The 12,518-nt window shown below is 39.6% G+C and overlaps 1 protein-coding gene across 5 annotated transcripts; it reads left to right on the top strand.

The window, feature by feature from the left end:
• The first annotated feature begins 171 nt into the window (after positions 1-171).
• chtopa (chromatin target of PRMT1a) lies at positions 172-11,023 on the top strand. Of its 5 annotated transcripts, none has more exons than XM_017307435.2 (6): positions 178-446; positions 5,744-6,020; positions 6,858-7,008; positions 9,066-9,237; positions 9,325-9,471; positions 10,318-11,023. In XM_017307435.2, the coding sequence occupies exons 3-6, from the start codon at positions 6,868-6,870 to the stop codon at positions 10,518-10,520; spliced, it is 663 nt and encodes a 220-aa protein (XP_017162924.1). In that variant the 5' UTR covers positions 178-446; positions 5,744-6,020; positions 6,858-6,867; the 3' UTR covers positions 10,521-11,023. The 5 variants fall into 5 exon arrangements, with proteins under 5 accessions (XP_008419800.1, XP_017162924.1, XP_008419799.1 ...); XM_008421577.3 differs by having other exon boundaries at positions 5,744-6,103; XM_008421576.3 differs by having other exon boundaries at positions 179-446; positions 5,744-5,832; positions 9,343-9,471.
• The last annotated feature ends 1,495 nt before the right edge of the window (positions 11,024-12,518 follow it).

Raw genomic sequence — 12,518 nt, 5'->3', positions numbered from 1 at the left:
GTCAACAAATCTATTTTAAAACTTTGTGACAAATGTATGATTTAATTTAAGCACATAACAAAAACAAACTTAGTTGCGAGACCCTTTAGGAGACAAATTAAAATACCAAAAATTCTCTCGGAAGTGACGTCAATATTATATGCTGTTTCTTTATTCCTACATACATTGAACATATCTGTGTCTCCATTTTCCTCCCCAAGTCATCCCAGCAGCACCATTTTAGCCACATAGGTAGTTGAACCGATGCGGGACGTGATTCTGTAGTTTTCTTCATTTAATTTGAGGATCTTTAATTCAATTTTTACTTTATGCATCTACTGAATAGGAAACCAACCTGTTATATTTTATTTAAATCGAGTATCACAAAAATACCTACTGGAAGACAGACCACTGAAGCTAGCTGCTAAAGTTAACCACACCAGATTCCTTTCTCGTAAGACTCAACAGTAAGTACAAACAAACACTACCACTACCACTAGATATATCAAATCCCCCAAGAACATTGTTCTTGGGGGATTTGTTCGTTAGGGTTAAAAAAGCACGTTTAACTGTAGTGCTAGTGATATGAACATATCTTATTAATTGTGAATCGACATGATAGGAAACCGCGACTCACCGGTTTTCTGTGAAAGGATATTGTACATTTATTTCAGTTACAAGCAACATATTCAAGGAATTAGATTTCTCATCACAAACCACAGATTTATATTTGGATTTATATATATATATAATGTGTGTGTGTGTGTGTATGTAGAGAATATTTTTAAAATATGAAAAACTTAATATCTCTGGATATGTCTGAAGCTGCTGAGTAGATTTAATTTGAAAAAGTAAAAAAAAATTATAACAGTTTGAAAAGATGGACCATTTTGGGACACATTTAATCTCCAGGGATTAAAGGTGCAGTAGTATGTATTTTCCATCTTGCCATTTTATAGCACAAACATGATTTAAAGAACTTTGACTTTGCAATTGTATGACTTGAAATTGGGCCTCTGTCTCTTTAATTAGCTCCTGCTCCGTCCAACACTGCCTTCAGGACATCATCATAATATCATTCCTCTATTAACTCTTTAATATCGTTTTTAGGAGTGTTGTGCTGAAAAGTTGTTGTTTGATAAACTCGGTAGATGCGCAAGTGTGCAGTTCACTTCTGGTGCTACTCTGAACGAGCCGAGTGGGGGAGTTGCTGAGGAGGGGGGCTCTTTGGGGTTGGAGCTTGGCTTGGAGACTAAAGCTCCAGGAAGAAGTTATTTGGAATAGGTAGCATTTGATGATTCCTTTTGTGGCTCCACAATCAAAAAAAATGCTCTGATTTCAATTTTCTGTCTTGTACTTTATTGCATAAATTCAAGGACTGTCTTTACTTTCTTGTGAGAAAATCTGATTGAGATGTTACATATAAAGCCCTTAATCTATGTTATTTAATATAATAACATAGATTATAATTTGGCATATGTTCTGTAGGGCTGGAGATATGATTGAAAAACTTATCACAATATAAATGTTTCAAATCAGTCAATAAACTAATTATTGATTCATTTTTTGTTTTAAATATCTGAATTACTGTCAAAATAGTGGCATGACCTTTCTTGTTTGAGCCACAGTTTTCACTACATGCCATATTTTATTTTTAAGCTGTTATGAGGCACGGTGGCAAAACTTGAAACTGCTGCTGCGCTAGCACCAGGTACTGGTGCTATTAAGAGAAGTCGGTACTCTTAATAGCTCAACAGGTTGTTGCTAGGTAATAAAAAAGAGGGTGAGTGTGTTAGTTGATGCCACCACACTTGCACATCGAGTCCGCCTGGAATGTGGGCCTCCGAGCAGCAAAGTGTTTCCAAGTATGGTGGGCGCAACATGGATTTGCTGCTGGGCAAAGAACTCCACCAGCCTTGTTTAGGTTGGCTATAAGGATGCTTAGCATTATTGTCTTGTGTGTTAATACTAAAAAAAGGTGAGGAAATTGCACCAATTTACTCTTAATAGCTCACCAAATTTGCTGCCATCTATTAATCTTCTTCCCACTGGCAGAAAGTGTGGGAAATGTAGAAAATGGAACACTCGGCTAGATCGGTCACCCAGAAATTAGCTTCTGGACGATAAATTGTCCCAGAAGTTATTGCAATAAACAATAAATATAGATGTTTTGAGACCCTTTTGAAGTAATGGTGATGGAATAGTAATGCAAGAACATATTCTCAAAGATGAATGAACTTTAAATTCTAGTGAACATTTTAACACTATAACTGGAAATTTTAAATATGCAAAATAGATTAACAGAATTTTCTGTAAACAAAATTGTTCCTTCAAAAAAGGGCTAGTTGAGACCAAATGCACCATATTTTTATTATCCATTGTTTGGTGAAAAGAAAGAGAAAAATGAATGCAAATGAACGTTATTCACCTCATTTTAATTTAGCATACCATTAATTTATTGTGACAGGCCTGCTGTTAACTATGAAACTTCAATTCAAAAAGGCAAACACTTACTGGGCCGATGGTGATAAAGTTCATCCCATAATCGGTGGCATGCAAGTTTGATCACTGCTCCTTCTGTCACTGTTGTGTCCTTGGTCAAGACACCCTGCTGCTGGTCGTCAGAAGGCCACCAGCATGTACCAGTGCCATGGCAGCCTTGTCTCTGTCAGACTGCCCCATGGCAGCTGTGGCTACTATCCAGTTGCTTGCCACCATCATTATGTAATGGGTGAATGACTGAATGTAGTGTGAAGCGCTATTCAAGTCCAAGCCATTTATCAATTTACTATTTATTTACATGGTGATATGCTTTTCAGCCATATCAATCATAAAAGTCATCAATTGATGGGGCTATTATCTTGACTGTGCACAGTCCCAGCTACTTTTCTAAAGTAGTCTTTCTCAAACTATCGTCCAGTGGTCTGCAAGGTCCTTCATGTAAACAACCATTAATTTGCCATGATGAAAGCTCAAACTGTGATGATACAGTTAGCTTAGCAAAGGATTGTGTTTAAAAATAATAATGGATAAATGGCTTAGGTCACCAGGTCACAAAAAAGAAACCCTGAAGATACTGGCAGAAAGTTTTTCAAAGTGAGTTTCAGAACTTTTGTTGATTAACATTATTTTGATACATTGTATGCCACAGGCATGCAGGCCTAGGTCTGCGCTGACTGTGATATTATTGTGACAAGGCTTTGAACAGAGCCTACGCTGACCAACTGTATCTTAACATGAAATTATTGGACTAAGAAATGGCTAAAAGAAAATGTTTGTTTTTGTCAAAGCAACCCAAGTCTATTTTTTTCTTTTATTATGTTTCTAAATTACAAATATCCCTAAAATGTTATTAATGCACACAACACTTGTACTGTATTTTCTGCACTATAAGGCGCACCGGATTATAAGGCGCATAGAATAGACGCTTCAGTTTGGGTTGCCAATTTGTTCCGTACTACACACTCACATTTGTAAAGAAGTGGTCCCCGAGTACTTTATATCAGGGGTCCCCAACCTTTTTATTACCGCGGACCGGTCAAGACTTGGAAAACTTTGCTGCGGCCCGGTGGGGTGGGGGCGGTGTTTGTGTTCCCGCTAAATCCTGATTAGACAACCCAATTTGGGTACAATTTGGGTTGTCTTGGAGTTTTTATCACAGCCTGTGGGGTTTTTCCTGTCTGGGAACGAGAATACGACCTGCTGAATGTGACAGGTAGCCAATCAAAAAGCGCGGTGACGCAAGAACAGAGGGGAATCCCTAACAGCTGAGTTTGTGCAACTGAGTCCAGTGGATATCGGAGATGATATGTGGAAATGTTTATTATTAAATCTAAAGGTCATTATTATGTTTATTCAGTTAAAAATGTTAACTATGAAAAAACATTTATCCACCTCCAAATCATAGTGCAGCAAATAGAGCGGCTGCTCCCGTCGTCTTTTATCCACCGCCTTTTCTTTTTATTACGTCTTTTATCTCTTAAAATGAGTCCACAAACTATCACTATTGCTTCTACATCTTCATCCGTGTTTGGTTATTCTAAATTCCTGCTATGTTAGGGGTTTTACTGGATTATCCTCTGGAATCGGGATGTTCGTGACTGGAATCGGTTCGTGTTCCTCCTGCCTTGGACACACGAACCGATCGAACCCGTTGTACTTTTATCAGCTCTGTGATCACAGAGGTTTGGAGAATCGGCCGACAATTCTTAAATCTTTCTGTCTAAACCAGACTTAAGACTCACAAGCTCTACTCATCTTCTCTTGACCGCAGCCCAAACGCTCTGACTCTGGTCGCTGTGGTAACGTTTACATATCCCTTCAAAATAATGTACAGATGCGCCACAAAAACGAACATTTTACTTTCGTGAAAACTTTAACTCACGATAATGACTAACGGGAACCCTGATCTTGTTTCTCTGCAACGAGACGGTCCCATCTGGGAGTGATGGGAGACAATGACACCCGAAGTGTTGCTTATATCCACAGCCTGCTTGGTCTCTACGTGGCGAAGCAGCTTGAAGCTTCATTAGCAGCCAGTCGCCACATGTTACGCAGAGCTGGCTTGTAATGTGGGAGTCGCCTACAGGTCCGGGATAAATCCATTCTCCTGTCTCTTCTCTTGTCCTTTTCCCCTTTGCAAAGAAACTTTCCAAAGACATCTGATCTGTTTCTTACTCATTTTGCTGCTTGCAGCCTCAGTGTTGGCGGCAAGTAACTGAGAGAATCCGGTTAAAGGATTTTCAAAATAAAAGATCCTCCAGATGCAAATAATACATAAAACGGAAATATTTCACTATTTCTTGCGCAGCCCGGCACCAATTGGTCCACGGACCTTGAGTTGGGGACCACTGCTTTATATAGTAGACTGCCCCACTCGTTGTTTCACTCACGGTGTTGGTGTTGCGATATTGTGCCCGACTGCTTTCTGGGTAACACAGACCAACCGACACGCTGCACCGCAGTCTCTGTCTCTCTTCCCCCACCCCTCCGCCCCCCCTGGCTTTAAATATATTATCAAACTTTATTAACCAACCAGCATTCTGACAACTATCCGACCTGTTGTGGCTCAATATTGGTCCATATACAAGGCGCACCTGATTATAAGGCGCACTGTCGGCTTTTGAGGAAATTGAAGGTTTTTAGGTGCGCCTTATAGTGCAGAAAATACGTTAGTAAAGAACTTTTTTGATTCCCATGTATTCGCTATCATTGTAAAGCTTAGATTCCATACTTTAAGAGTATAAATAACTCAAACTGCCTGAGTAGACATATTTGTGGTTTTATTATGGCCAGTTACAAAGGATCATAATAAAATGAAGTGTGGTGCTGTTGCAAAACAGCACCACACTTCATATTAGAAGGGACAAACACAATGAAGATGTGTTATTGCGGGGACACTTTCAAATTAGGTGGTCCTCGAGTGTTTGTTAAATGGAGCAAGTGGTCCTCAGCCTGAAAAAGTTTGGAAAAACATTGTTCTAAAGTAATGTATGATATAAAAAATTTTCATCTTAAATCACACTCTTTGAAAAGCAATGCAATAAAAAAGTATGTATTTTCTCTTTGACACTTCATTTATTTTTTATTAGTTTTTTATTGCCCTCAAATAATGTATAGTGCATTTGTGAATGTAAAAAAAAAAATAGACAATTCCACTGCCACTCATCTATTGACGAGTGGCAGTGATGAGTAGATGTAGATATTGCCGTTTTAGTGTAGACGAGTATAATTCCTTAGTAATGTCTTTTTTTCTGTTTTCCAGGATTCTACAATCAAACTTCTCAAAATGAGCGCTGCTGCATCCCAAAAAGTGGTCCTGAAAAGCACCACCAAAGTGTCTCTCAATGAGCGGTGAGGCACCATGCAAAGACCAACTTTGGCTTGTTAAGAATGTAATCTCTTCAAGAGGCTGCTGTGTGGGACTGAACCCAACATGGATACTGTTCTGACCCTTCCCAGTGTGTGCACTGCTCATTCAACATTGTCCGTATCAGTATTTTCTAACACATTGGATGGATTTAATGTCAAAGCCATACTAGGTAAAAGAGTGCTGCCCGAGCTGACTTACTTGTGTAAGCAGTGCATACATGTAGATAAGGGAAAAGGGTAGCAGTCATGCATGGTAAGCTGTTAACCCTGTGCTGAAACACACCACTGTCCTAAAAAAGCCATGGCAAGCTCTCATATATATGAGCACACAGAACTGTATACAGCATGTATACATTTTTAAAGATGAGCAGGAGGGCTCAAACAGGACTGAGAAATGCTACAGCTCCATGTGCTACTGATTCATGTTTTTCTCTCTCAATGAAGCGTATGCTAATTTATTCACACATTCTATTATTGTTTCTCTCTCCTTAAGATTCACAAACTCAGTCCAAGCCTGGACGTGACAAAACTTTTATTTCTTTCCCCACTTGACCTTCCCTGCCCAACACCACACATTCAGTGGGCTCTTTGCAAGTCACGGTCCATGCTGTAAGTGGCTGAGTCGCAACTAATGTCCTGGGCCTCTGCTGTAGCATGGTGAAATCCCTGCCAATCAGCTGGAGGCCTGTAAGTGGCAAAGTGTAGCTCTTTTTCTAAAACCTTTTGTCTCGTCTTTAGATCTGTTTTTCTCACCTTTTTTTCTAATTCACCTCTCCTGTGTAAAATTGTAATGCTAAGCCTAAACATGAATAATTTATGAATAATTTAGTATATTATGCGAAAGAAAAAAGGTGCCCTCTAATGAATCAGAAATGATCCCTGACGATCTTTATAGCCGCATCTATAATGTGAATAATAACTTTGATGTGGAACCATGCTTCCTCCTCCTGCTCCCATCCCATCCCTGTCTTTTACTTCCTTCCTCTTCTTCCCTCCCACATCTGAAGCTTCACTAACATGCTGAAGAACAAGCAGCCTACTGCAGTAAGCATTCGAGCCACCATGCAACAGCAGCATTTGGCTAGTGCCCGCAATCGCCGGTTGGCCCAGCAGATGGAGAACCGGCCCTCAGTCCAAGCAGCTCTAAATCACAAGCAGGTAAGATGAAACATCTGATCTTTTGATTTCTTTTTCTGGATAGGGGGTCCTGGTGTTTGGTTAGAAAAAGGGCTGAACCACTTGTTTGGGTTTTGACTCTCTTGTAACAGGCTACTGAACAGGTAACATAAACTACGGCCTAGTAAGGTTACCGGGACTAAATCAAGTTCCGATAATGCTCAGCTGAATCTCTATTCCCTTTTATTACGTAATAATGAAACTAAAAATTGCTCTGTAGCCAAAATAAGTTGTTGCCAGTAGTTAATTTTCTCCAAGAGCTCTGTAAATATATTGAATCTTGTTTTTACAGCTCAAGCGAGTTAAGGAGATGGATCAGCCTCCTCTTGCATCAGGGGAACTTCCTGGTGAATAAAATAAAATTAAGACAGCTACTCTCAGTGGTTACAGTTTGAAGTAATACAAGTACAGTGGTGTGAGAAAGTGCTTACCCCTTCCACATTTCCTATTTTGTTTTGTATCATTGTCACACTTAAGATTTTCAGAATATCTAACAAATTCAAATGTTAGTCAAAAACAGACGTACACACAAAATGCAGTTTTATTCATTATTAAGGAAGAAAAAAATTGAAACCTACATTGCTGCATGTGAAAAAGTGATTTCCTATTATCAAGTTGAGCAGCAGTTACCAGTACCAACTGCATAAGATGTAAGAGGTTTTTTTTATATGTGCCTATGTTTCTAGAACATAACAAAACTGGAGTAGTACCCTCAGTGATAAATGGATGAGTAAATAAACAAAGTCTCAATCAGTTCTTAGGATGCAGCAAATGGGTGTGAGTGTCCTGAATATCCTCTCTGTCCAGAGTCTCATCATTGTTTATCAGACCCACTAAGGTGGCATCATCTGCAAACTTCAGAACCCTGTTAGAAGAGTGGATGGCCACACATGAGTGAACAGAGGAAAATGAACCTGACTAAGCACATAGCCCTGTGGTGTGTCTGTATTGATGACCAGGATGGATGATGTTTACATACTTTAAAGCTAAAGCATTTAAAATAGTTTTGTACTCGATTGGAGTCAGGAGTTAAATCATGATCAGGGTATATGTATATGTATTCTAAGCACAAATGGTAATAATAATAGCGATCTGTTCGAATATTGTTATTTATCACAATAACTTCCGGGACAATTTATCTTCCAATAATATTTGTTATCTTGACAGGCCTAGAAGCATTCAGTCTAACAGCAAGCTCAGCTTAGAGAGGAAATCCACTCCATTCTGTTTCCACATGGCAATGGAATCATGCAAGCACATGATTAAATCTGTGAAAAAAGGAGCATTAGGCAGACCTGAATTTCCACTGAATTACACAAAGGGATATTGATTGATATTTGAGAAGGTATTTGCAATTGTTTAATTTTCAAATCTCACGTGAAAAAATTGATATATAGAGCCACGATCTACTCCAAACCACTATAAAAACAGAAGCAAGTGTTAATAGGACTAAGTGTACATAGAAGGGGACCCAACACCTGTTCAAGTGAGTGGGAGATAGCCAGGCTTTTACTTCAAATGAAACTGTTGACAATAAAAAGCATGGGTTAACTGTTGAGCTTATCCTAATTTGACCGCTGCTCTCATACTGAACAAATACATTTTAAATGTTCTATTTCTTTATGCATTTTCTATCAATTTTCTAAAACAAAAGCTTTGAAATTGTTTAAAGATTTTATTAGTGCCCTTCCTGAAGCTTTGACTTCATTGGAGTGTTATGCTCCTTCCAAGTTGTATCTCTATAACCATTGGATTTGGAGCCAGTATTTTAGGGCAACCCCCATGTTTGCTGACTGCCCCTTGACTATCCTTCTGTTTTGCCAACAAGTAGAGGAAGCATGTTGCCCTTTATGTATGATTCTGTTCCATAATTAGTCTAAATGACCTGAGTATATATTAAGAAGCAGCTTTATTCATCATTTATTTAAAGTGGATATTTTTCTTATAGCTTTCCATTATGTAAACTTTAATGATTGGTTGTTCCAGGTTGAATTTTCCTGTGTTGATTGTCACAAATGCATCTCCTCAACTCATGTCAGAGCCTAAAGCAACGCCTGGGTAAGGGTAGCATCCAAGCCAGACTAGGCCGGCCCATAGGAGTTCTAATGCGTGGAGGACCTGCTGGGAGCAGAGGTGGCTTGCGGGGACTGGCCAGAGGAGGATTTAGAGGAGTCAGAGGAGGAATCATGCGAGGGGCTTTGTCCCTGAGGGGTGTGTATCTACAGCTTTGTAGCCGATGAAGCTAAATGATGATTTTGCAAAATATGAGCTAAGATACAATGGCTTTTATTAATTCAGGAAAGCGAATTCCTACAGGTGGCCCCATGCGAGGACGGGGTATAGCTAGCCGCATGCCGATCCGTAGAGGAGGCCGCTACCGTGGAGCACCTGCTGGACGAGGAGGAGTAATGTCCAGAGGAGCAGGTCGAGGTGGAGTAGCAAGAGGCAAGAGCTGACTTGGTTTTTTTTTTTTTAAACCAAGAGTAGTTGCGATCTCACCATAGAGAACTAAGCCCCTTTTGCACTGCACAGTTGAACCGGGGTCGACCTGGGTCGGCCCTGCTTCGAAGTCGTTTTTGCATTAGCACTTCCAGCCCAGTACCACCCGGCTCCCTGGAACGCTGAGAGCTGCAGTTCCAATCGGGCCGGCCAAACCAGGCCTGTTTGGAGTTAGCTGTTGATTGGTTCATTGGCTGTGGGGGCGTGACAAAGACCAGATCTCTGGATCAGAGGAGCACTAGACTTTCTCGATGGCTGCATCAATAAATTCCCATCATAATCTATTCTTACCCTAATTGTGCTGATTACAATCGCCTCTTCAGCCAAAGATTTTAATGATAAATGTAAATAAAATTTCTCCAATTGAACCAATCAGAAGTCTGCTAGGCTGTGAACGAGGGGATTTCCCCCTCCAGCTGGGAAATCCCACCAGCCGCAGTGGTAGTTAGCTGGCCGTGAGTCCAACATTCAGATGACATTTTTTTTCCGTTAAATGTAAAGCTGAGGTAAATGTTTCTCTCAGCTTCCATGCTCATGAGCGCATACAGAAAAAGTGGGATGGGAGACCCAAGAAGAAAACTGTTCTGTGGTCGCTGGGGAGATCGCCTCGGTAGCTTTAGCAACAAGTCGATTTACGTGACGTATCCAACACAATGCAAAACGACCAGGGCCATAGCACCAATGGGACCAGGTCGAACGGAGCCGGGCTGGGCCAGGCCAGACCCTGCAGTGCAAAAAGGGCTATAATGTCTCTTAAAAAAAATTTATGTTGCTTTGTGTGTTGTTGTACAGGCCGTGGTGGACTTCGTGGACGTGGTGGATTCGCTGGTAGAGGAGGACGTGGTCGTGGGCGGGGTAGAGGAAGTGGTCGGCCAGCTGTAACCCGTGAACAGCTTGACAACCAACTTGATGCCTATATGTCAAAGACCAAAGGTCACCTGGATGCAGAGCTGGATGCTTACATGGCCCAGGCAGACCCAGACAGCATGGAGTAAAGGACTGAACATGAACTGTGTAGTTGAAGTCAGGGCTATAGTTTAACAGTAGATGGAACTGCTGACAAAAGAAGCAGTGTCGCCTGACCAATATTAAACACTGCTATAGCTACCTGTTGGAAGAACCCCTTCATTGTGGAATAGTCCTGATGTCTACAGAGCTTGAGTCTTCATCGGTAGCATTTTTTTTGGAGTCAAAACTGTGTTTAAAACTTGTAAAACTGGTCCATGATCCTGGAGATGTCCCTCCCTGTGGAATCCATTTATTATTTCTGAAATGATTTTACTGTTTTTTTGCTTAGACCTTTGGAGGAGATTGGTTGACTTGTCTTAACAACTGTATTCGGAAAACATTGTTTAAATTATGCATCAGAATGTAAGAAAAGAGTTTTAAGACTTTTTTTTTTATTTTTTTTTTATATCTATTTGGAAATTTTGTGGAGCATTTATAATTGTTTTCCCTGCAGTAAAACATTTGTTTTCAAATAAAAAACGTCTCTTTAGGTATGGTTAAGAAGTTCATTTCTAAAATATTTTTCTTACACTGTCACCATTAACTTTTCTTTTGAATTGTATTAAGTTGATGGGGAGCTTTATTTTCTTACAATTGATTGGTGCTCAATAAAATATTAATTTCAAGGGCTAAAGATGTATTGACCATGGCCAGTCGCTTCTTGCAAATTAAGAAATATGGATTAAAAATGAGTAGTTTTTTTTTTTTCACTTTTGGAGAGGCGGGCTCAAAGTTAAAAAAGGGGCATATTGAACAACAAAGTACAACTCATATTAAGAATCTAATATTTAATTCTATAAATATTCAGTAGAGCAGCTCTGGTTCAGCGGACTGTTCAGGTTCAAAGTTGCTGCTTTTAGAAAAATATGACCGTGTCCCTTAAGGTCTCCGTGTTATTTCGTTTTATTATCTTTGCATGTTTCTTGTGAAGAGCTCAAATAGGACGGTGTTAACAGCGGTGTGTAGAGGCGGATCAGTTCTCGGCTCTCTGGCTCTGGTCTGCTCTCTCGTTCCCATAAACTCGCTCTTTCTGGCTGAATACAGAAGTGATTCCATGGAAATAACTCGGGGAGGCTCCTTTATTTACCATCCGTATCCCCAGTATTTTTAGGCTGATCTAGTGTATGGATGATTTATGTGTGTGAAGGAATCTTTTGTTGTGATTTTAGGCCTTGCTCACAACGTCGTGAGAATCGCAAGCAAAACTTTGAGTCACAAACAAAAACTTAGAATAGCAAGAAAAGATTTCTGACAAGCACAAATAAATTTGTTTTGCAAAAGAGAACGTTAACTTCATGAGTCAAAAATGTGTGATTTAAATGTTTTAAAGTTTTTTTTAAGCAAAACTCAGTAGGCTTTTCTCATGGTGACATACATTAACAATTAAATTTTTGCTTTTGTTCTTATTTTAATTTTTTTCTGCAGTTCCACGTTAAAGTTTGTTGCAGCTCTGCTTTCCTGAATGGACCATCTTCATCTCCACTGCAAGTGCAGCAAACAGGCAGCTCTGTTTTATAGATTACAGTCACTAAAAGGTTGCATATTGTGCCCTTGTTTATTTTTAATAGTGTAATTCTGTAAAGACAAAATATGTCTGGTGGTCCAGCTCTGATTTACATATCTTGCTAAATTGTGGGTTTGAATATTGCAATACTTTCCTATAACAAAATAGACCTGCAGAAAGAAATTACTAATAAAATATCTTACATTTGCATAGTGTTATGCTCTATATCAGCGTTTCTCAACCTTTTTCGGGCCAGCGCCCCCCCAGCCTTTATTCAGGTCCCTCACCGCCCCCCACCAAAGAATTTGCAGGCTACTTTGCACTGACCATTATTTTATCATTAATATTACTATCACTATTGTAGATGTTTTGATTTTTATGTTTGTTTCTGTATTAATCGTCAAAAATTATTTCCCAGAGAACAAAAAAGTCATGGGAATAGAAATTATTTTCACAGGTGTTTAAATGCAATGAACATTCA

The sequence above is a fragment of the Poecilia reticulata genome, chromosome 11, assembly GCF_904066995.2.
Source record: "Poecilia reticulata chromosome 11, P_reticulata-male-v2, whole genome shotgun sequence".
Classification (NCBI taxonomy): Eukaryota; Metazoa; Chordata; class Actinopteri; order Cyprinodontiformes; family Poeciliidae; genus Poecilia; species Poecilia reticulata.
The sequence above is the reverse complement of the archived record's forward strand: the minus strand, read 5'-3'. Positions and strand labels throughout refer to the sequence as shown.